The sequence below is a fragment of the Amphibalanus amphitrite genome, unplaced genomic scaffold (assembly GCF_019059575.1).
Source record: "Amphibalanus amphitrite isolate SeventyFive unplaced genomic scaffold, NRLGWU_Aamphi_draft 000340F_arrow, whole genome shotgun sequence".
NCBI classification, from domain to species: Eukaryota; Metazoa; Arthropoda; class Thecostraca; order Balanomorpha; family Balanidae; genus Amphibalanus; species Amphibalanus amphitrite.
This window is the reverse complement of record NW_024881835.1, coordinates 297,926-322,131: the sequence shown is the minus strand read 5'-3', so window position 1 is coordinate 322,131 and position 24,206 is coordinate 297,926. Positions and strand designations below refer to the sequence as shown.

Sequence of the window (24,206 nt, the reverse complement as noted above, 5' to 3'; positions counted from 1 at the left end):
GGATTGAAACTGAGATAGCCATCTTGTAGCCCGTGTCCGAAAACGCTCCAGTCTATCTCCTTACGGCCGATTTCGGCTTCCATTCGTAGGTATCGGCAATCTTAAAAGAGGAATGCGTCCTTATCCTGTAATACAGCCACCCGCGGCGAGGCTTTGGTTTTTTACCAATCAGCTCCAATCAGCTCAGCTTTAACCAATCAACTTATGACACAATCCGACGAGTCTGTCTTCTGAACGCTGATTGGCTTGAGTGTGACGTCATCGCTATGCCATCATACAGTAGGTGCCGTAGAGAGTATCAACATAGTACCAATATGTTAAATAGTTTTAAATACTTTTTCGCGAATTGTGCACTTCTGGCACCAGTTTTAAAAAGAAAATGAAAAATAATGATGTCAAAATGAAAAACAACGATATCTTCATATTTCACGAAGGTGGCCCTTTTTCTTTAAGGACTTTATCTGAGAGACGATAGGCCATCTTCACTGGAGAGCCGAACTCCATTCTGTGAAGCTTCTCAAGGTGACAAGCTTTCACCGTTAGGGCAGCTCCGGTCTCTTCGAACGGCGGGCAGAGAAGAGTCTTCTTGTTCAACAAGTTAAAGAAGATGTTCTTGAACAGATGGACTGTATCGAACATCGTGTAAATTCTTCCCAGCCCATCACTGCTCCACGGGTTCACGATGTACTCGGGGTGGGTGCCATCACCGAGCGCTCGGTGGAAGCTTTGGTTTGTGCGATGTCCGTCGGTGGTGACAGAGACCACACGAAATCCGAGGTTCGTGAGGCCTTTCACTACGTTGAAGAACATCTTCACCATTTCCTGCGTTTTGACGTTGGCTACTGGTGACATCGTGACCAGATCCTCGTATCTGCCAGCGACAGATGAAATGTGGGTACAGAAAAGCGTTGTGGTCGCTTTTCCAGAGCCATCACTTGATTCCCCATGCAGTCTTCCGCCGGCGAGCTCCAGCGTTGGGGCGCAGTAGACTTCGTCCATAGCGTATCCATGTATACCTACTCAAATCTACATATCAGCGAAGTGTTAACAATTAAAGCATGAATAAGCTTACCAATGCACTTCAAAAACTGACAGATGGACAGCAAGATGGAGAGAAATGTCCTTCGATGTAAAGTATCCATGACAGTTGGATAACGACAACTCAAGAAACTCAAGATTACCAACCGATATTTATTTTAAAATTACTTTTAAATACACAAAGCTTTCGGTCACATACGACCTTGATCACTGTGTTTCACAATGTTTCATAATTATACAAACTTCGCAAAAATGATACAAAAACCGTCTAAAATTCTTAATGTGAAGCGCATGAAAATTTCCTAGCCTACCGCCAGTTTTGCTGCCCAGGATGATAATGAAATGAACCCACTTCTCGAGTTAAATGTGTCCCGGGTGATGATATGAGCGGCTTCTAACGTTTTTCGTGTCTTCTTTTTTATATTTCTTTCTAATATTCTTGTTTTATTCCAGTCTGGTAAATGATTGCATTTGTCTATATGAAGGACGATGGCATTCGACTCTCTATGATATTTGACATCGCTTCGATGTTCTTTTAGGCGTATGTCAATGCCCCGTCCTGTTTCATGTGAAACAGGACGAAACCTGTTTCTGTGAAACATTGTGAAACACAGTGATCAAGGTCGTATGTGACCGAAAGCTTTGTGTATTTAAAAGAAATTTTAAAATAAATATCGGTTGGTAATCTTGAGTTTCTTGAGTTGTCGTTATCGTCCTTCGATGTGCATAACAACCATGTGATAGATTTTGTTGCAAAATTTCGCTGCATGTCGCGTCACGTTTGTCTTCTTGGGACACTTCCGTTCGGTTGCATATTTTAATCCTACAGCTGCGATAGAGAACAGAGTCTACAAAAGATCAATTTTATCCAAAAATATTTAATTGTTTATTATTATAGACCTTTCATTCAAAAGATAAAAGTCAGACGAATCTGTAGATAAATTTTCGCGGCCATTCTACCAATTTAAAGTACATAATTTAATTAAGAAAGAAGCTTGTAAAATTTTGCCTCAAATGTCGATTAGGCCAAGCCAGTGCACAGTCCATGTTTAAAGGAGTCTATGCACCATCATGTTCTACGCCCCAAATTACCTATTAAACAAGTGTCACAGGCTGCGAATATCAGTTTTGATTTTCGGGGACATGTGCCTAACTGGTTGACCTGACCTTGACCCTGACCTATGCTTGACTGACCCCTACATGGATTAGACACTCTTGTAGGCCTTATATGAAGGCTTGTGCACCGTTTTGACAGAGTTTATGACGAGAGGCGCCAATTGCGAGGTTCTGAAGTCCATGCTACTGAAAGCCCGATTTCAGGTGTTTGACTTGACCTTGACCCGACCTGTGACCTCAAAATTCAACTTAAAAGTACTCATCTGAAGCGACTCGTCGCGTTATTCGCTTGCCGCCTCGTGCGTTTCGCTGCGCCTATTGGTTCACGAGTTATTGGCTGGGGGCTATTAACCCGCGCCCGGCTGGGGGTCCTGGATTTCCACGCCCTGCTGGGGGGGGGGGGTTTGAACACCCCCCCCCTTCTAACTCGGCTCCTGGGCCACGTAGCGATACGCGGAAGGCGGCGTTCGAAAGAGCGTCAAAAATAATGAGGAAATCATTTCGGTCAATTTTTTGGTCAGGTCAAAGGTCAGGTCACCAGAGGTCATTGAAGGCAAAATTTCGCCGATTTCCAGGTCGAATGTCGACAATTTCCAAGAAGCCAACGCATAACACGGGAACCAATAGAGCTACAGCGCCGCGGAAAAGCGCATTCGATAGCCCTATTAACGCCCTTTCTGAGTGATTTCTCAGATTTGACCTAACGTCAACGGTTTTGCCTGCAAGGGGCAAAAACTGCAAAAATAGCCGATTTTTCGGAAAGTTTTTCGGCAATAACTTTTGACCCAAGCCTTGTACGAGCTTACTTTTACCGGCATCGTGTTCCTCTCGTCAAGACACATCGAATGAACCATAACTTGACCTTGAAAGGTCAACTTGAAAATTTGACCTCAGGTCAAGGTCATGACCTGACCAAAAAGGGTCATGCTGCATATCAGTCGATCCGTATCGTCGAGCTGAACACATCTAAGGCGTTTTCATCGCTCTAGCATGCCTCTATCAAAAGTTATTTGCGAAAAACTGTTAGATACCATTCGTGACCTAAGATGACCTCAGGGCATAAACAGGGGTCACGGACACCATTTTCATGTTCAGTGTGTCTAAACCACTTGTAATTCAGTGTTTGGGAGTGTTTATAATGTCTTTCGTCCAAAAGAGGCGCATTTCAATTTTCTCCCATTGACTTATAATGGGGAGGTCGCAAAATTGACCTGACCTTAGGTCATCGATATCAAAATTCTGAGATAAACATTTTGTACATACTATTGCTCTTAGCAATCGCTGAAAGTTTCAAAGCGATCGGTCACTCGGTGTAGCTATGACAGACATCGAAACTTTTTATGAGGTGAGGTCACTTCAAGTGACCTGGTGACCTGACCTTGAATGACCTTGGTCTGAAATTTTCACAAAATGTGTAGAATTGATGTATGATAAGGTGTACCAAAAACGGCCGGCGCCACCGTTTTTGAGATATTCGCGAAAAACCACAAGGGGGAGGGGGTGTTCAAACTAGAGGTCTGCACCGGCCGGCTGCAGCCACGGCTGTGGGCCGGGGCGGCTGCAAATATCTCGCAAGAACACGGCTACGGCTGTGGCCACGGCTGTGAGATTTCAAGCTCAATCTAAAGTACTCAAATATAAAATTTTAAATCCTTAATCTTACATTCTGATAAGCAGTCTAGCCTGTAAAATCATGCGAAGGATGCCCAGCAACATTGAAAGTGGTGAAGCCTTTGAAAACCTGTAATGGTTTTATCATTTGCCATAGGGGAGTCTGCACTCTGGTACAGAATACTAATTATAGGTACCAATTGTTCCTTCATCATCAATAGCTTGACAGTTTCAGAAGATGCAGCATGTTGCATTGTCACATCCCTCTCAAATCAATCTCACCTGGTCATTAGGAGAGCACCTTACAGCTATTGAAGACAAGCGTTCAATAATTCTTTCAGGTAATAGAAAAAGAAATAACGCTTAGGTAAAGGCAGGTTAAGACTTCAAAAAATATTATCTAAAATAACTCTTAGATGTATTTCTGGATTTTCGGCAAGTCCAATTACATAAAAAAACTGGCGCTTTATGTTCTAACTGGTGTGTAAGTGACCGCTAACAGAAAATGCTTATCAACGAAGCCAATGAAATTAGATTATAAGGGAGCATAAACCTTACTTACAGTTATTTCACATGACGGTGAAAACCCTGAACACGATATTTCTTACGTGAGCTATTGGCTTTACTAATAAAATGACGGCTTTTTCTGAAATGTTAAAGTTTGATACTGAATCTTTGTTTGAGAGCAAGTTTTCAACTTTATAGCCTTATTATTAATAAATCATAATTTTTATGGCTGTTTGTAGGGACACAAAAAAATTATTGCCACTTCTTTGCTATTGACGTCATTAAAAACTCAAATAAATTTTTTGATTGAAAGAGGCAACTGTGGCTCACACGTCTTTGGTGATTTGAGCGAAAATTGATAATCATGCCTAGATAATCATGCCCCTCTTGTCACTACCAAAATCAAGCATAAAAGTGGTTTCGGCGTATCGAGAACCACCAGAAAACTCATACGTGATACCACTGCTCAAATGCGCATAGCTCGCCGCTCTGGTGCTACGATTGACGCAGCACTCTATAAAAGTATGCGCCGCCAAGTGCGAAGCGCTATTTCATTCGAACGGCGTTCCAAGTTTGAATCGAGCATTGGAACACATCAATCCAGTAAAGACACATGGAATCTTATTAACCTTACACTAGGGAAATCAAAAACTGCCCACCCCCTTGACAGAAGTGCGGCGCGCCTATTTAATGAGTTTTTTTGCTCCGCCGGTACTAATGCTGAAGCTGGTGTTAGTGTTACCTCTGGGTCGAGTGGCACATGGTTTGCTCCCTCTAGAGTTCTTTCAACGAAGTTTGAATTGCGTCCAGCAACACATGCTGAGCTTAGGTTTGTCATACGTTCATTAAAAGTACGAACTTCATCGGGGCCTGATGGGATTCCTCCTTCCTTCTTTAAATCATTTTGTGGTCGACTATCTACACCATTATTGCATGTTATTAAAGGGACCCTCCCACCTTCAAAAAAGTTAATGAATTGGCATAAAAGTGATGTAGCGTGAATCACAAAGAGCGAAAATGAACATCTACCAAATTTTACCGGAAAATATTCAACCGTTTTCGACATATAAGACTTTTATTTTTGTTTACTTTTTGGGAAATCCGCTGTTTCTATGACGTCACATAAATGTTTTCTTTACGTCGGCATTTGGAAGCAATAGTTTGGTATCAAAGTGCGACAAATATTGCGCGAATGATGCGTTTATCTTATCAAGGTCAATATATGATGGCCAATAAAGGATTCCAGGACAATTCTTATGGCATTTCTTCGTATCGCAATTCTTCGTCTGCAAATCTTCGTCAGGGCATTTATTCGTACCTATCGCATTACTTTGTCTCGCACCATGGTATATGAAAATCGGCTCGCATTTCTTCTTCAACGCAAATATATGCAAGAGTAAGCATTGAGGGACAAATAAATGCACCGACGAAGATTTGTAGACGAAGAAATGCGGACGAAGAAATGTCATGCGAGGATTCGTTCGGGTACCATGACATTTATGTGATTTCAAAGTCAAGGTTCACAGCTGATCTGCTAAATCAAGCCAAGAATCCAAACTATCAAAAAACTATAAATATTTGTTTGTCTGTCACAGAGGTCTCAAGCAATATAAGGTTGACATATGTTGAATCAAAAATCTACTGCCACAACTCACATCTCCTGCCTTAGTTTATCATTGTTGTTTTAACTTGCTTTCAAGAGAAACAGAAGCCAGTATCTGATATCACTTCAGATGATTGTTTCAAGATCTGAGTTCAAATGGAATTAAAAGCAAGATCAAGATGAAACAGGGATTATTGCTGTTAAAGTAGTTTGGCCATGATACAACAGGCACATAAATCATTAGCCAAATCAAATACTGGTTGGTTTGTCAAGATGTTTGTTGTCTGTCGTCTGTCGAGCTGCTATGAACACTGAACGCTCTCACTCTTACTTTAAAGAGAGTATAGTTTAAGTTGAATGGTAGTGAGCTGTAATTAGACAAAGCAGCTATTCAGTGCTCACATCAAGCCAGGCTAGGAAATGGCATCAACTGTGGTGGGAGGAAGCAGGTTCGGCAGGCCTATGTTGTAAACTTCTGTTGTGTCTTGTGTTTGATCAACTGCACTGTAAAAAAATGTCACGAGCCAATTCTATGACAAGGGGTGGGTTACACGGTCGTCCATTGTACCTTGCTGTTATATATAGGGACATTATCAGCCTGAGGGTTGTTAGTTAAAGAGTGCCCTCGTAAAACAATTGGTTACAAACGGTAACCTAATAACTTAAATGCTTCCCTAACACCCCTTCCTGCTTATCAACAGATTTCGCGCTGTGTCGGAAAACTACGCATAGTCTCATAATTAAATCCGCCAGAAGCTTGTTGCATGCTAGTTACATGCGTGTTTCATTATCGTGTCATATTATTATTATGTCGGCTAATGAGGCACCGCCCTGCACGTGCTTTAAATATAATCCTGCGCACACGCCACCTAGTCGGAAACTCATCATCGGACTAGTCCCGGTAGGGTTTTCGTGTTGCCGAATGAGGCGAAACGACTTTGATTCGGTAGTGCCTCATAAATCCCTGCTACGGTGAGCAGCGACGAGTCTGAGACTGCTTCTAAAACGCGTCCTTCACTTCCGGCGCGGGGCCGTCATTTCCGGCCGCCATTGTTCAGTTCTGCGGCTGCCGGCGGTTGGTGCGGTTGTGTTGTGACACGGTGCGTTGTGAAGTTCTCGGGCTGGGATATTTCGAAGGTACGTTATATTGTATGATATTTACGTAGCAATGGGGGACATTTTATTTATTTTGTAATATTCTGAACACATGTTGCGTCATAGAATTCACCCCTTGACCGTTGTGGGCCACTGTTTCGTTTGAATTCCGACTGTTGGAAGACGGACTTTCTTTCAGTTGCTGTCTAGCCTTTTTTCCAAATGTGTAAGCTACACATATTGCCTCACATTGATTTATCTTATACAAAAGTCAGTTGATGTAGATAATAAAGCCATCCTCACTGATATTTTAAAATCAGCAGTTAATTTTCTTTTCTGTTTGCAGAGTTGCTTAAAGTTGTGGGAGACTGAGGCATGAAGGTATACCGGAAGCCAGCGATATTTCTGTTGGTAAGCCTCACCCAGAAAAAAAAACTTGCTTGAATCTGCAAAGTATGGCCAATATTTGATGGACTGCACAGTGCACAATGTACCTGACATGGCAGGATCAACTTGCTCACTCGCCTGTTGTAAGTGCCGTTGCGTCAAAGCCCGTGAAGTGCCCGATCGTGTCTCATGCAACCGTATTATTTTGTGAATGTTATTGGTGGTGACTCGAATCAGCTTTTGCACCACTCCGCTATGATATTGTAATATGTATATCTTTAGATATTTTGTATCGTATGCTAATAAGTAATAAACGTTATTTTAGTGTATGTTTTTTGTAACGTGGCTGGCACGCTGTCGTGGCTGTCGTTGGCCGGGTCGTCCACCAGTCGGAGGGGCGGCTGGGGAGAAGGAGGGGGGGGGGAGGGGATGACGCAATTGAGCTAGTATTACTACTGGGCAGCAATAGCAGGCGCTAGCTGGTTGGGTTACCAGGCGAGTCCTGCTAAGGAGCCTAATCGGCGTACCGATCTGCTGGTTTTGCCCTCGTTTTCAAACGAGGTACCGAATAACGAAACGAGGGGCTGACACGGGGGTGCTCGGTTTATGAGGCGTGGGCTTGTCATTTACTAACGAAACAAGCTTGTACCCTCTTACTAGCTAAATACGAGGCGATTTTTACACGTCGCTGCATGCTCATTTTTGCGCCAGCGGTTTTCCTACAAGGGGCTTGTAAGATTTTTTTACAGTGTGATGTTTTCTGCTCTGTTTTGTGCAGTGATAGTAGCAGGTAACTGCATGCTTGTCAAATTATGTGAATAAACGAATTCATAACATTGCATTTTTCTCTCCATGCAAGGAACAAGTAAGATGTTGTAGAAAATGTAATAGAGGGCTGCATTGCTGATTTCATGCACTTTATCAGAGCTTTATTTAGAATTGCTTTCCTGAAAGCTACACACAGGCCACAGCACTGAAATTCACAATGTCATAGCTTTTGGCAGAAAAAAAGAAAAGACTTGCCTAGGTAAAATTGGCTGAAAGTATGGCAGAGCAGGTCTTGATGCGTATGCCCATCCGTGTGCTTGCCGAAGCCGAACTGACTGCAACACATTAACTCTGACCCACCATGGTGGCTGGCATATCCTGAACTTTCACCACTCTAAACAAGACAACTTTCAGCCCTCAGCATTGTATTAAAACACTGTACATGGCAGTTGACACTCAAAATTTGTTTCAGTGCCATCCACGGACAACATCAGTCGCCATTCACCAGGCCAGTAAAAACAGAATAGATAATAGCTTCAAACCCATGTAGTCAGAGTTACTAGGTCTGCACCTCAAAACAAAATCCAGGTGACATTCACCACGCCAGTAAAAAAAAAAAAACAGGTAGGTACTTAGGTAGGTAACGTAACAGCTTCAAATCTGGTAACATGTTGGTCGGACTTAACACTACCATATGTACATGGAATAATATGATACCAAACAATAGTGCAACCATTCTGGACAACAAAAGTGTATGATAAAATTAATTTAGAATACTTTGGCAGCATGATTTACGAGCACAGGCAGGTGTTACCTACCAGCCTTCTCAATGCTCGTAAAACCAACATTGTAGTTTTGATTTTACCTTACATGATAACACACTTGGCTGCAATGGCACATTTAATTTAACACTGTGAAAAGACCAGTTATAACCACTTCACAAGCACAATTGCACCTCATGCCGACATCCTTTTCCAAAGACAGTCAGCAGCGTCTTTCGTCAAAACTGGAAGATCAATCCCCTTTCAACTGTTAACATCAAAAATATTTCTTCATGGTGTGATCTCCTATGGAAACCTTGCGGGAAAATAATTAATGTCAGTTGTCAGCTCTTCAAATTTCTTTGGACTTAAACTTGCAGTACCATATCCAGTTTGCTTTGATATTTTGTTTTTCATTCCATGTTGAAGTTGAACACCAAGCTCCAGATATAGCAGGCAGCTTGATCATCTTCGGCCTTGGTATAATATCAGTCCAAGTTCCAGTGGTGGGTATCTTCTAATATTCAAATTAAAATGAAAAGCAATAGGCTTTCTCAGCGCCGACGACGGATTTCACGTTGATAAAAAAGGGAGCTCAAGGTCAGCAAAACTCGGGTTCAAGGAATGGCGGGCGTTGAAATGACTGCTGACGTCATCAACAAACCGCTAATGGTTAAGAGATAGGGACTAAGCTGGTCCCACCCTGCAAGTAAAGGGAAGAAATTTCTTGAACACCATAAAGCTGCGGGGGTTGCGACCAGGATAAATGGTGGTTTCTGAGCCTGGCCGCAAACTTGGCTATCTCAACTCAAAACTAATGTTAAGGTGGGATGGTCCCTTTAACGCCTCCATAGCCAGTGGTACCGTTCCATCATCCTGGAAACTCGCGGAGGTTGTCCCCATCTATAAAGGAAAGGGAGATACCAAGACTGCATCCAACTATAGGCCAATCTCTTTGCTAAGCGTGGGGTCAAAAATTCTTGAAAGACTCGTCTCCATTCAGCTCAATCAGTACTTGGACGATTGCCACGTATTGGCAGACGAACAGTTTGGCTTTCGTGCACACCATTCCGTCGAACATGCTCTTATACTTTTAACAGAGTCCATTAGGTCATCAGTGGATAATGGAGACGTATGCATTCTAGTTTCTCTCGACCTAAGTAAGGCATTTGATTCCGTCAGTCACAACATCTTGCTGAGTAAACTTTCCCAATATGGCATTGACCATCCTTGGTTTGAAAGCTACCTGTCAGGTAGATCTCAGTACGTGCGGGGTTGCGACGACGCAATAGGTCATGTATCTACCGGTGTGCCACAGGGAAGTGTTCTGGGTCCAACGCTTTTCAATCTATTCGTGAATGATTTACCTGCAGTTGCTCATGGCTTATGTACAATTATCCAGTATGCAGATGACACCCAAGTGTTGGTCTCTGGTTCGCCTCGTGATATAAGCAATGTCATAACTCGACTTCACGTTGCTCTTCAGAAACTTTCTGAGTGGTTCTCACGAAATCTACTTGCACTTAATGTTCTCAAAACGCAAGTTGTTGTGTTTGGTTCCAAAGTCACCATGAAAAATGTCAATGTTAGGAGTCTAAATATTTTTAACACTGCAGTACCCGTACAGCCATCACTAACTAGTCTAGGTGTAACGCTGGATAGTTGTCTTACGTGGAGCAGTCACATTGACGGTGTCATTCGAAAGTGTACTGGTATGCTAATTCGATTGGGCCAACTTCGTCGCGTGATGCCCTTAAAAGTAATTGTCCTCCTAGTCAATGCCCTTGTTCTTCCTCATATTCGCTTTTGCATGGCTCTCTGGGGAAATTGTAATGTGACACAAGGGAAGAGAATAGGAAAAATAGTTAAATTTGCACAGCGTATCGCAGGTCGCGAAGCTCACAGACTGGCTTGGCGTGGAGATCTTGCCTTACAGCATAAAATCGCGGTATTAAAAACAGTTCGTCAATGTCTACTTATCCCTGAATGCATGCCGCCACTAATTGTGTCTCTCTTTAAAGAGAGACAGTCAGACCGACAAACAAGGCAATCAGGCAACCTTGACCTAGTTATACCTAGGACTGAAATGAAGAAAGCGTCCTTCTCTTACAGTGGTGCAAAACTATGGAATAGCTTGCCCATTCATGTCCGAAACTATTCGAAAGCTGATTTTGTGAAATATATTTTGGAAAATCACGCGGTAAAATGATGCATATGTATGTGGTGTTGTTCCGGTGATGTCACATTGTTCGTTGTAATAATTGCCGGTTACTCATGAGGCTTCGCTGTCTCATCAAACTTTTTGTTATAGAAAATCGCTTTTGTTCTGCATTTTGATTTCGTTATACGTGCTTATGAATGACAGGGCACTGCGCTGCCTGTATTGTATGTATATTGTTTATGTGTGTCAATGTGTTTCCCTCTGTAATGCCCACCGAATGGTGGTTAGTGGGAATATGAAATAATAAAATAATAATAATAAATTGATGAAAAATGAAAATCAAATCAAAATTGGAAAAATCAAAATAGATGAATGTTTTTCTTTCTTGGATGCTGAAGTCACTAGTGTTTTGATGCCTTGCATATCAAATTAGTTTGAGACTTGCTCAGAAGGCTGCTTCAAACCTGGCATATCACACCCCAGAAAATATGCAAGGTAAGAAAGAAGCAAGAGTTTTGACTAAGGCAATCACTGTTTGACAGTCCATCAACTTCAGTTTCATTTTCCATAACATTGATAATGAAAAGCATCAGAGTCTACGGGTCGTCAAGTTAGATGTAAGTGAATCCTAATCTATTATATCGTAAATGTTCGTTCATTCCAAACCGGTTTCGTTTCATACAAGAAACATCATCAGTGGTACACTTCACAAGTGTCAGTGGCAAGTCAGTGGTAACGGACAAACAGCACAATAATAAATACACACATATACAGTTGGTGCACACGCTAAACATACACGTGGTCCTACAGGGCGCGATCGATAAAAGGTCAATAACATGAAGAGCTACACATTGTAAGCAAGGTTACCTGACAACAGACAGGGGATATGCCGATGTTGTGCCATTAAGCCTTGGCTTCAGTAGATGGATGAAAAGTGATTCCAAGATCCTGAGAGAATGTGATGGCTCGCTGCCTAAAATGGTGAAATCGTTGAAGGAGACAGGGGTGTCACATGTGTGACTGTGATCGCGAATGGACGATTGTTTTGGAGTTGTTAGAATATTACCAGTGCGGTCAGAAATGCCCTTATGTTCACATACCCTGGTGTACAAGCGTACATAGGTGGAACCTATGTACGATTCCTCGCACGAGGAACAACGAAACTGGTACACTACACCAGAGCGGATGCACATGTAGTGTACTGAATCTGTTGTTACTGCCCCGGACATCCAGTCCTTCAAGAGGGGTCTAGAGCAGCATATCCCAGACAAACTCGTAGAATATTTGTAAAATCGCTCGTTATATTGGTATTCTCTGTATGTATTATCGCTAACATGAAATGTATCTGTTGCCTGTCATACTGCAGACACACATTTCCAGTTCTCATTCTTGTGACCTACGTTGCCAAACTGGAACAACTGTATAGCATGTTTTGAACTGGCGTGTCTTGTGAGACAGGGTTCCTATCCTTCCTTACCAGCCCTTTTTCCTAAGACTACCAAGCGAAGGGAACCCAACCAGGTAAGTAAACCAGGTAAGTACCAGTTTCGTGGCCCTGTTTCGTGGCCCCCCATACATGTGGCCCTGTAGGACCACATGTATGTTTAGCGTGTGCACCAACTGTATACCGGGTGTTCACTAAAAAATGGGACAAATTTGTTTCGTGTGTATTTCGTGAAAAAATCACGCCAGTGAAACAAGTTCAGCACCACTACATTATCCTTCTTCTCCTCTTTCGAACTCTACAGCTCTCGAAGGCCTGTGTTCCCCTTGTCTGCCACAAAGCGGATCTTTGTCCGCGTGCGCCTCCATAGCTTTTGGCACGTGTCTGCCGTAATGGCAGCCATTTGGCGGCGGATTCGCTTGGTCAGCTGCTTCTTGGTCTCTGCTTCATAACCACCAGCGTACACACGTGACTTCAGGAGAGCCCAAAGTCGTTCGATGGGGCGGATCTGTGGTGCCGCTGGTGGGTTATCCTCCTTAGCCACAACAGGTATTTTCAGCTCTTCGAGGGTGGCAAGGACGTCCTTCTGGTAGTGCGCCGGAGCGAGATCTGGCCAGAAAATAACCTTTTTACCACGGTAGTTGGCATCTACAAACTCCTTGAGCCTCGGTAGGCACTGGGTGCGGTAGATGTAGGCGTTCATTGCACCACTCTCCATGATGAAGGGCTTGCTCAGCCCGTGTTCAGAAAAGGCCACCCAAACCATGACTTTTGGCGTGAACTTCTCCACTGTGGCGAACCGCACACCATCCCCGGCTCCAGATGCATCATCTGTATAAAATCCAACATTTCCCGGCTGACTGTGACCTTTCATAGGGAAATATGACTCATCGTCCATGATAATTTGAGTTTTGTTGGTGGGCTTCATAGCGCTCCTTCGAAGCTTGCCACACCTGGTCTTCTGCTTTATTTTTTGGTCCTCTGTGGCCGCCGGAACACGCTTTCGGCGTCTGTAGCGTAACTTCGTCTTAGTGCTGAGTACTTTGCTGATGTAGCTGAGGCTTACACCAAACTTCCGTGCAGCCTTTCGCTGTGAGGCGCCGATATGTTCCTTCATGTACCTTTGTAGGTTTAAGATCTCTTTTGGGGTCATTTTTTTCGCCTTCCGACCACTTCCCGGCTTCCTGCTAAGGGAGTCCCCTGTATCAAGCTTTTCCATGACGCGATACAGTGTTGTTTTCGAAATTCCCATCTTTTGGAAGTGTTTGTAAGTAAATGACTTCCCTTTGGACCAGTGCTCTTTATAAAAGGTGCCAATGAGCTCCCTTCGCTGTCTGCCTGTTAACCCGTCCATTTTGTCTGGGGGCTGATCAAAAATGAATTCAAGCGCGGTCATGTGTAAAAAATGTTGTATTTCCCACGTGCACTAAAATGCAGTAATCTATCCAGACGCACTTTCAACTGACAGCGCACAGAATATTGTCCCATTTTTTAGTGAACACCCTATATGTGTGTATTTATTATTGTGCTGTTTGTCCGTTACCACTGACACTTGTGAAGTGTACCACTGATGATGTTTCTTGTATGAAACGAAACCGGTTTGGAATGAACGAACATTTACGATATAATAGTTTATGACAAACTCAGTAACTTACTTGCTTGTGAGTTTTATACTGCTCTTAAGGTTACCAAGAGATTCCCTTTTCAATCCTAATCTATAATCTAAGATTCGGAATCAGGTGAGCCCCTACGATTTGGACCAAACCTGGTCAGTGGATAGTACGTAACGTCCTGATTACGATGCACCCAAAATCTAAGCTCGGCCCGCCATATTTACGAAGTGACGGATGTTTGAATTTCAAGGTCATTCGGGAGAGCCCCTACAATTTCCGTCCAAGTTTGTGTACGGACACTCTAGATGTTCCTCATTACGAATATCACAAAATTTAAGCTCGGCCCGCCATATTTACGAAGTTACGGAGGCTTGAATTTCAAGGTCATTTGGGTGAGCCCCTGCGATTTCAGTCAAAATTGGTATACGGACATATTACATCCTCCTCATTACAAATATAATAAAAATTAATCTCGGCCCGCCCTCAAGGTCATTCGGAGAGCCCCTCCGATTTTCGTCAAAATTTGTATGCGGACACATTACATGCTCCTCATTACGAATATCGTAAAAGCTAAGCTCGGCCCGCACTATTTCAAAAGTTAATGAGGTTTGAAACTCAACGAAATTCAAACCTCAATAACTTTTAAAATAGTGCGGGCCGAGCTTAGCTTTTATGATATTTGTAATGAGGAGCATGTAATCTGTCCGCATACAAATTTTGACGGAAATCGTAGGGGCTCTCACGAATGACCTTGAAATTCAAACATCCGTAACTTTCTTAAATATGGCGGGCCGAGTTAAGATTTTGGGTGCATCGTACTCAGGACGTTACGTACTATCCACTGACCAGGTTTGGTCCAAATCGTAAGGGCTCACCTGATTCCGAATCTTAGATTATAGATTAGGATTCACTTACATCTAACTTGACGACCGTTCAGGGTCTGTTGTTCTGTCCCACAACCATGCTTCAGGATTTGGCATTAGATGTCTACACTGCTAGTGCTTCTATTCTGGTTCGTTGTTTATGTTTTCTGTTGATGTAGGTACCTACCTACCCATCTTTCTTAACCCCTTGCAAGGGCTTGTGCTTTTGGCTATATGTTTTCATTAACCCTCGCCCGCACATGCCATTTTCCCATCCTAGAACGCACATGGTGGTTGCCACCCCCCCCCGCGCCATTTCGTTCCTGTTGGAGATAGAGGTTAGCAGTAAAGACCAAAAAGATTCTTTGGGAAGAGACGAATCCAATGATACCCAGTTTTACCTTCTCAGGTCAGTCATTGACCTTCCAGGTCAGGTCACACTAAAAAATGTTGCTGTTTTGGGTCACCGTTGGATACCAAGTGTGCTGCTTATCAAATACCGATGACGATGCTGTTTTCTGGTGCCAAGCCAGCTAGAACCTCTTTGTCACACTACCCGACCAGAACTTTGCTGCTTAGGTCATTTCAGGTCAAGTTAGGTCAAGGTCAATTATATGTGTTTGTATGTCTGTGTGTGTATGTGTGTATACTGATGTGTGCACCGATTGTTTTTGGGTCCATATTACATGAAATCATGATCTGAGAAGCTTTTACCAAAAATGCAGTAAAAAAACTTCAAAAAAAGTAAATTCAGCTAGCCTAAAACGCAATTATCTTAGATGACCTAGGTTGACCTTGACCCTGACCTTGACCCCTGTACATCGTCGAACAACATGTTCCATGATAGGTGGGAGGTAAGACTGGCAAAAAAGGCCGAAATCAGGGTTTCAAAAGCTCATAAGGCCCATGGCAAACGCAAGATGTTGAGAATTGGCCATTTGGGTCATGACATGACCTGAAAAACAAGGTCATATCTCCGAAACCAAAAATCACAGAAGCTTGAAATTTTCAGTGGACATCAAGAAAGGATAGAGGAGCAGCTATACGAAAAATCAGCCTTCTAGCTCTAAAAATGTTGAGTGCAGAGCAGAAAGACTACCTGGGGGGGGGGGGGGTGGCAACCACCCCCCATTTGCGGGCGAGGGTTAAAAACAACTTATTATATATTATTTGGTTGCATTTCATTGAAAGTATCCACGGCCGGCTGACGGCTGGCTGCCCACAGTTTGCCACGGCTGTGGGCGGCTGTGGCTATGGAGCCACGGCTGCGGGGCGGCTAGGCTGTGGAAAATTGCAGCCGTGCAGAACTCTAGTTCAAACATCCCCCCCCCAGCAGGGCGCGGGTTAACGCCCCCCCCCCCCCCAGCAAACGGCGGGTGGCGGAATACCCCAGCAACTGCCGGGTTAACTCGTCAGTATATTCAAGATAAAACATAAAATCACAGTCGATACAAAAGGTCGATGCATAGGTGAGCGATCATTCGCTTCACTGCAATTAGGCTAGTCGTGAAATCTCTGTGCAACCACTGGGTAAGACCGATGTTACTTCTGGGTTACCACTGGGACTGCTGACCTACTGTTGGGTCACCACCAGGTTAAAGGTGAAACTTCACGGTTAGACGCGCAGGTGAACGCGAGGATCATCTGCTTAAAAAATTTCCTTCGGGATGATCACCAGATCCAAATACGTCGCCTCTGCGGTCCAATCCGCCCTCGTCGCCGCCGTCCGACAGGAGCAGGTTGAGGAGCAGCTGCACAGCTACATGCAGTCCTCGACGCGCACACGCTCGTAGTAGTCGTAGTCCCGATCGAGTTTGTAGACATCAGGCGAGTCGGGGCGGCGCGGGTGGCCGCCCGAGAGCTCGCAGTTGTCGGCAGACGCGCTGCTGGACGCCAGGCGCGAGGCACTGTCGGAGAGAGGGTAGTTCTCAGCAGGCTGCCATCTGTCCATTGTACGACCTTTCTACTAGTAGCTACTGGCCTCTGTGACCTGACCTGGTATCAGTGAACATTTACAGAAAAATATGTGTCAGACAGGTAATTCTCTATCGGTGATTTCCGATAGCATGCCTTTTACTCGATGTTAATTGTTATAATGCATTTCTTAGAACTTTAGAAGGCTTGTAAACCGTCCAAAATGCGACCTTTAATCTGACCTGTGACGTAATCGGTTGCACCAAGCACCTAGATCGATGAATTTTGGTCACATGATAGGTTGGATGATGATGTAAATAATAAACCAAATTATTACAAATGCATTCAAATATATTCAAAAAGACACACAAAGCTTTCGGTTCATGGAACCTTGATCACTGTGCAAATGAGTATGCACCGTGATCACCCAGTATGCACATACTCATTTGCACAGTGACTGTGCAAATGAGTATGCACCGTGATCACCCAGTATGCACATACTCATTTGCACAGTGATCAAGGTTCCATGAACCGAAAGCTTTGTGTGTCTTTTTGAATATATTTGAATGCATTTGTAATAATTTGGTTTATTATTTACATCATCATCCAACCTGTCATGGATACTCAACATAGGTCACATGATAGTTTCTCGGTGGGAGTATCAATCGCCGTTTTGAATTTGAAAATCGGTCGGTAACTTCGCTGTATCTTCGCGGGAGAAACGCTCTACCCCCCCCCCCCCCCCAGCAGGCTGCAGGGCCTGGGAGCAGCCGAAAGGGGCAAGGGTTAAATCGGGGTTGCATTAGGTGAAGGGAGCCTCCATTAAAAAAATAAAGTTTATGAATAGACATAAAAGTGATGCACCGTGTTTCAGAAAGACTAAATATAAATATCTAGTTACCAAATTTCACCGCAAAATATTCACCGGTTTTCAACATATTACACTTAAACTTTTGTTTACTTTTTGGGACCTCCGCTGTTCCTGAGACGTCGTTTGGAAGCAATAATTTGGCATCTTCAAAGTGCGGCAGATGTGAGATGTTGCGCGCAAAGCAGCATACTCGTACCGTACCACCATTGTTTTACCAAATGCTTTAGCATTTGATTTAAATGCACCGACGTCACAAATACAGAGGGCGCATTCAAATGCATTAGCCCCTCTGAATCATCCAAGGTGCTGCAACTTTTAAATTAAATGGTTTCGATTTCAGACATTTTTCGGCGTTATGAGTGCCCAAACAGGTAATTGCAAGCCAGGGACCCCAATTTGGTTATTTCTACACAAAACTAATGTTAAGGTGGGACGGTCACTTTAAGTTTGCACTTTTCAAAGTTGGGGGTTTTACATGCAAACAAAAAGTATATAAAACTTCACCCCTGCCAGATGCCGGAAAATAAAAAGAACTAAGTGAGCAACAAATCAAGTGGTCATATGGAAATCTGCATTATCGACACTTATTTGGTTGGAATGACCGGGAAAGTCTCTGGTAACACGCCAGTGCGCCGTAGCTGTAGTCACCTGTGGCCGTAGGAGAAGGAGAAGGCCTCGCAGATGAAGTCCAGGCTGTCCGTGCACGCCCGCTCACAGTCGCTCACAGAAGATACCAGTAGAGTCTTGTCAACATAACTGGAGCGCATTCTAAAACCTGTCCTCTTCAGCACAAAACGGTCCTCGAAACAGTGTGGAGAATCGGGAGTACCTCTGCGAGCGACAACGCCGAAAGGTCCGTCGAGGTGGCCTCCGCCCGTAACGATGAATTGGCTGTGACCGACGGCAGCTCCTGAAAAAATAGTGTTCTGTCAATTTCGAGGATGTGCTTATCTTCCTTACACTTATTAACCCTACCCTGACCTATTTATGCGAAAAGCTGGCTCCAAAAGTCCACCTTTTTGATAGCTTTCGAATGACGTTTTTTACGACTATCGATTCTGAAGCTCGACAGGGGAAAGAATCTGCCCCCCCCCCCCCAGCAGCGCGCGTATGGCTGAATGGGCGTCGGTCAACACTACTATGGATATTGGATAGCCGACAGGATTGTCCGCTGGTTGAAACGTGACTTGACCCGACCAGTCAGCTATCTTCAATGGTTTTTGTTTTCGCTACACCTGTTCATGTGCATCTTTTCTGCACATATTGTGAACATTTTACACTCAGGTCGGTGAAGGTCAGGTCACCAGGTTACTTTAAGTGACCTTACCTCAGAAAAAGCCGATTCTTGTCATGCTTACACCGACCGAACCATCGCTGTGAAACTTACACGGCGATCGCTAATAGTACAGTAGGTCTACTAAAAAAGTCCCCCGCTCCAGAGGCGGCCGGCCGGCCGAACCCCCGGATGCCAGCCCCGACTCTATTGCGCAGGCCGCGGCAGCGACACGGGTCAGGTCGCGGCGCCCGGCGAGTGGGTCAGTTGGCGGCGGCCGGCCGTGGAGTGAGGACGCCGTGTGTGGGGCGCAGAGATGCCGCAGTGCAGAGGAGGGGGAAGATAGTGACTCTGCACTATGCCGGAAATGATGCCTTTGTGATCTGAATTAAACACCTGCAGACGCAGTGCATATCCTCCCTCGCCCCATTCCTATTTCATCACAATCATTCAATAATCCGTAATGACCATTCAACGCAAGCAAGCAAACAAAACAACCCGTTTAGCGGCGACATCATATCGGATAAAAAAGCGACAGTGATGATTAAAATAGACTTAGCGCGAGGGCAAGTTGAGGGGTATATACTATATATGTATCACATACCGAGTATTTTATTCCCATCTAGCAAATCAAGACTGGGGATCTTGTCCAGCAAGTCAGCGGCCGTTAAAGACACAGATAAATGCTTTGTTTTCGGTCGCATCATTATCTGCAATAATTCGAAGCGAGGTTTAACCCTCGCCGGCCGAGAAGAAGGGGTGAATGCCGCCACCATGTATTTTTTTGCGGTAGCTCAAAGCACACTGATGATAGAAGGCTGACATTTCATATGCCTTGCATTTGATTCAAGCCGGATCATTTGACATCAACCACGTTTTCAGGTCAGGTCACTTAACCGGCTTGGCGTCTTAAGTAAACCTCTGCACGGTTGTCGGTTATAAAATGATGCAAATCCGCAATGCACTTAGTGCCATATAAGCATAATGGGGAAATATGGAAACTGTTAATCTTGGCGTCGGAAATGATCTAAAATTATACCTCAACTCTCAAGCACTTCAAATCGTGACTTCATACATTTTTGGTAAGGTCTAATGCTTCACTTTTGCATTGTTCACCTTGCGTGACGTCATTTATGACGTCACTAGGGTGATAGGAGTGCTTCGTCAATAACTCCCGATCAAAATGAGCTAGCCAGTCAGGACAGCCATCAATGGACTTTGCAAGACTTGCCGAATCAAATGTTATGCAACGTGTCCTCCTTTCAACAGCTTCGTGACGTGACCTGTGTTGCCCTAACATGACATTGACCTCAGGTAAACATCCTAAATTGTTTCACCTAAACAAAAAAGCATGTAAATCGACGCGTCTGAGAACAGAAAACACGATTGTATCGAAAGGACGATAATGCGACAATTTTTGTGGTTATTTACCAAAAAAACCGATCGAATGCCTTGGGGCCCTTGACCTGCCCTAAGAGGTCACTGATATTTTAAAATGGGGTACCAGTCGCTGCGTCACGTAACGAAGCAAACGCTCGTTTTTTCCCGCGAGGCTCTAGCAGCTAGCTCAATTATAGGAGCTAAACATGGGGTTGGGGGATCGCTCCCTTCTCACTCACTATTTGGCCGGGATAGTGTGCCCAAGTCTTTCAATTCAAGGTCATAACACCAGGTCACGTCAAGTGACCTTACCTCAAGGAAAGTTCCTGTGCTCATCAATCTAAATACACCGACTAACCGATCGCCTTAGAACTTTTAGCGATTTCAGTGGGCAACACTATACCTATGTATTTGAAACGTTTACTTTGCAAGTTTGACATTGTTGACAGAAAGGCCGGGTCAATTTTGAGATCTTCAAGTCAATGGGAGAAAATTGAACTGCGCTTTTTTTTAACGGAACGCATAATAAACACTCTGAAAACATGTGGTGTTTGATGAGATAGAATACTAAATGAGAAAATTGTTTGTTTTGTTGGGAGCCATCTTTTTCGGTCTGAAAAGGCCCTTGCAGAGCTATGACATAACTATGCTCTGGTGTAGTAATTAGGTTGTGCGAGCCAGCGACAGTGATCTGCGGAAGCGAGACTGTTCCCGTGGGACGATTGCCCTGTCGGGACGGTCCAGCCGTCTCCCAAACCGTCACCACGAAGAGGATTATTTGTCCTGGAATCAGACATGTGCATGGATCCGAGAAAATGGATCTGGAATCTGATCCCACGGATCCTGATCTCGGATCCGTGGGGATCATAGATCCAGCTCTTTAATTTATGGAGAGATCCGTAGGGATCATAGATCTGAGTCTAGTATTTTTGCTTGAGATCCAGTGGGATCACAGATCCTAATTTATTTTTGGTCAACACAGAAATCCCAAAGATCACTTGTTGCAACTCACAAACGTTCTTATTTAGTGATTTAATGTGATAACACGTCATAATCCATAGTTTTATGGCACTTATTGACATAGAAACACTTGGAAACCTGGTTCCAAATGTAATGCATGGATCCTGTGAGAATAAGTGAGATCATAGATCCAGGATACTTTTTTCACGCCGGATTCTGTGGGATCATAGATCCGAACCTGCAATTTGCCTCGAGATCCGCTGAGATCATAGATCCATCACTCGGATCCATGCACATTTCTGCCTGGAATTGATCCGACATCAACTACAGGCTGGCTGGTGGGATGACCTCCAGTCCAGAGAGGGAAGCATGAAAACTAGGGGCGATGCGGATTGTTTTTTTTTTCCTGAGGATAGCGAGGACGGAAGGAATCTAGCACCCTTGACCCTTCCTTATACTGAATGTATCTCAGGCTGTTAAATCTCCTAAGCGTTTTTTTTTCTCGACATCGTCAAAGTGTCATTAATAAAAATATGAAATCCTGGACAATAAGTTAAATAAAGAAATTGTGGCCAACAGAAAATTATCAGTTGCGTTCAACATACTCGTAAGCATGATCACCACCCAGCCTACATATGAGCCATGTAATAATTATTTTTGATAGACATGCTTAAGTTATGAAATTATCTGAAGTGTTTGTAAAGTTCCACGATATGGATCTAATATCCTGCTATGCATCATGGCCATTTCTGGTCAGGTCATGTCTTTGAACATATGCCAAATTTTTTAAATGACCTTTAAAGATTAAATTTTGATTCATTCGAAGCGTTTTGATAAGAGGAACACGAGGCTGGTAAAATTAATTTCGAGTAAGTTTTAAGCTAAAAACTTGTGTTTGTGGAAAAGCAATTGGTTTTCTCATAATACCGATGGTGGCAGTTGCTGTTATTTACGTGCTAAGCCGTTCACCTTAATTAAATCCGACAATATTATTAAGACATAGCGGTAAACGAGATGATTGTTGTGTTAGGCTAGGCTCGGTCGATTTCAGAGTGGGAAGGATGACAGGAATTAGGGGGAGACAGGGGGCCTGGGCGGTGTTTCACGGCCCCACGCTGCAGCACGCTGCGCTGCGCTGCTGCATTGTTGCGGCGGTTGATATGAATTCGGCTCCACGCTAGCGTTGCGAGCTTCCGAGTCTGTCGATGTTTCCATGGAAATTGGAAACCCAATGCACCGGTGCGCGCAACGCACCCTGTCCAAGCAAAATTTTACCACCGATGACCTCTGGTGACATGACCTCTGGTTCTGACCCGATCTTAAATTGGCTGAAGTATTTTTCTTCTTCTTTTTGCTACTTTTGACGCTACTTCGAATGCCACTTAAATGCCCAAAGCTGAGTTATAAGAATGATGCTCAATCCCAATTTCCCCTCCAACAGGGCGTTAGAGTCTAGGCATTCCTGTGGGGCACAGGCTAACAATGACTATCTATTATCATTGTGGCCATGAACATCTACTGCCATTCTTAAACACCGGTTTCGCTGCGCTGAGCGGTGGCCGTCCGGTTTGTTGGATTCTACAGCTGGCTGGCGGAAAGCGTTACCGGCCGCCCGTCCACCGCCCGCGGGCCGGACCGAGCGGTCCCGCTGACCCTACCTGACCTGAGCCCGGCGCGATATGGGACAGGCAGACGGGGGTTCGGCTCAGTGAAGGCAGCGCCCACTGGTGCTGGGGACTTTTTTAATAGACCTACTGTACAGTATGGATAAAATGTGTATCTCGGATTTCCTGTACGGGGGAGCCAGGGTCATGTCAATTTTGCGATTTCTTCATTAAACTAGTCAATGGGAGAAAATTGGACGAAGTCATACTAAACACTAACAACTGGTAACAGTTCAACATGACACACAAATACACAATAACCTTCTTAACCTAACCATTTCAATAACCTAACCCAACCTTTTATAATAACCTTCTATAGAGACACGATAGAGCGATCAAAAAACTTTATTTGTGTCGAGCTTGACGATACGGATCGACTCATATGCGCCATGTCCTTTTCCGTCTAATCATAGCCTTGACCTGTCAAATTTCAAATCAAGTCACAAAATGTCTTTTTTAAAGGTCAACATGTAGTTCCTTCAAAGCGTCTACACAAGAGGAACACAATGCCGGGAAAACAAAAGTTGTCAGTTTTGAGTCAAGTTATTTCAGAAAAAAGCATGTTCGTTAAAAAGTCAATTTTAAGCGGCAACTTAAAACAAGTGCAAAGATAAAACGGTGAAAATAATTGGCAAATGCTCACCGTCCGTAATCACCGTCAGAATGCCCATCACAACCAAGGCGAATTCAAGAGTTGTTTTCATGTTGGCCGCGATGACCTCTCGGGGTTGTGTGCCGGTCTGCAGCGAGACGACGAGTGAGTACTGAGTTGGCCAGCTCTCGGGCCTCCAGAGTGCAGTGTGAACGCTCCCGCCGACCTGGTGGGAACTGGGAACACTGGCCTTCGGGGGCCGACAGCGGTGGCGGACTGCCAAACGGGAGTCATCTTGCCCTCGTCTTCCACCGCCGGCGCTGCTCTCCCGGGCCTCCTCTATGTATGAAATAGCCAGACAACTTCGAGAGCGCCTCACCGACCCGGCCGCAGAGCGCTGGCGCTGAACGCCGCGGCCCCCAACTGATCAACACGCGCACCGACCTTACTTCCCGCAAAATCTCAACTGTCAGTACCGAAACCTTATCGTGAACGGGCGAGTCACTGTCGTGTGCCACTGCAGGCATCCGGAACTGGCCACAAATCCGATGCGGAGAGTCGGGAAAAAGTATCAGAGTTTTTGTA

At 44.3% G+C, this 24,206-nt stretch overlaps 1 protein-coding gene across 1 annotated transcript; it reads right to left on the bottom strand.

Annotated features, from left to right (window-relative positions):
* Nucleotides 1-16,344: 16,344 nt before the first annotated feature.
* LOC122388975 lies at nt 16,345-23,908 on the bottom strand. The gene is made up of 3 exons (XM_043380585.1): nt 23,673-23,908; nt 18,401-18,662; nt 16,345-16,874 (listed from the first exon to the last, which is right to left on the bottom strand). The coding sequence occupies exons 1-3, from the start codon at nt 23,731-23,733 to the stop codon at nt 16,727-16,729; spliced, it is 471 nt and encodes a 156-aa protein (XP_043236520.1). The 5' UTR covers nt 23,734-23,908; the 3' UTR covers nt 16,345-16,726.
* Nucleotides 23,909-24,206: the final 298 nt, after the last annotated feature.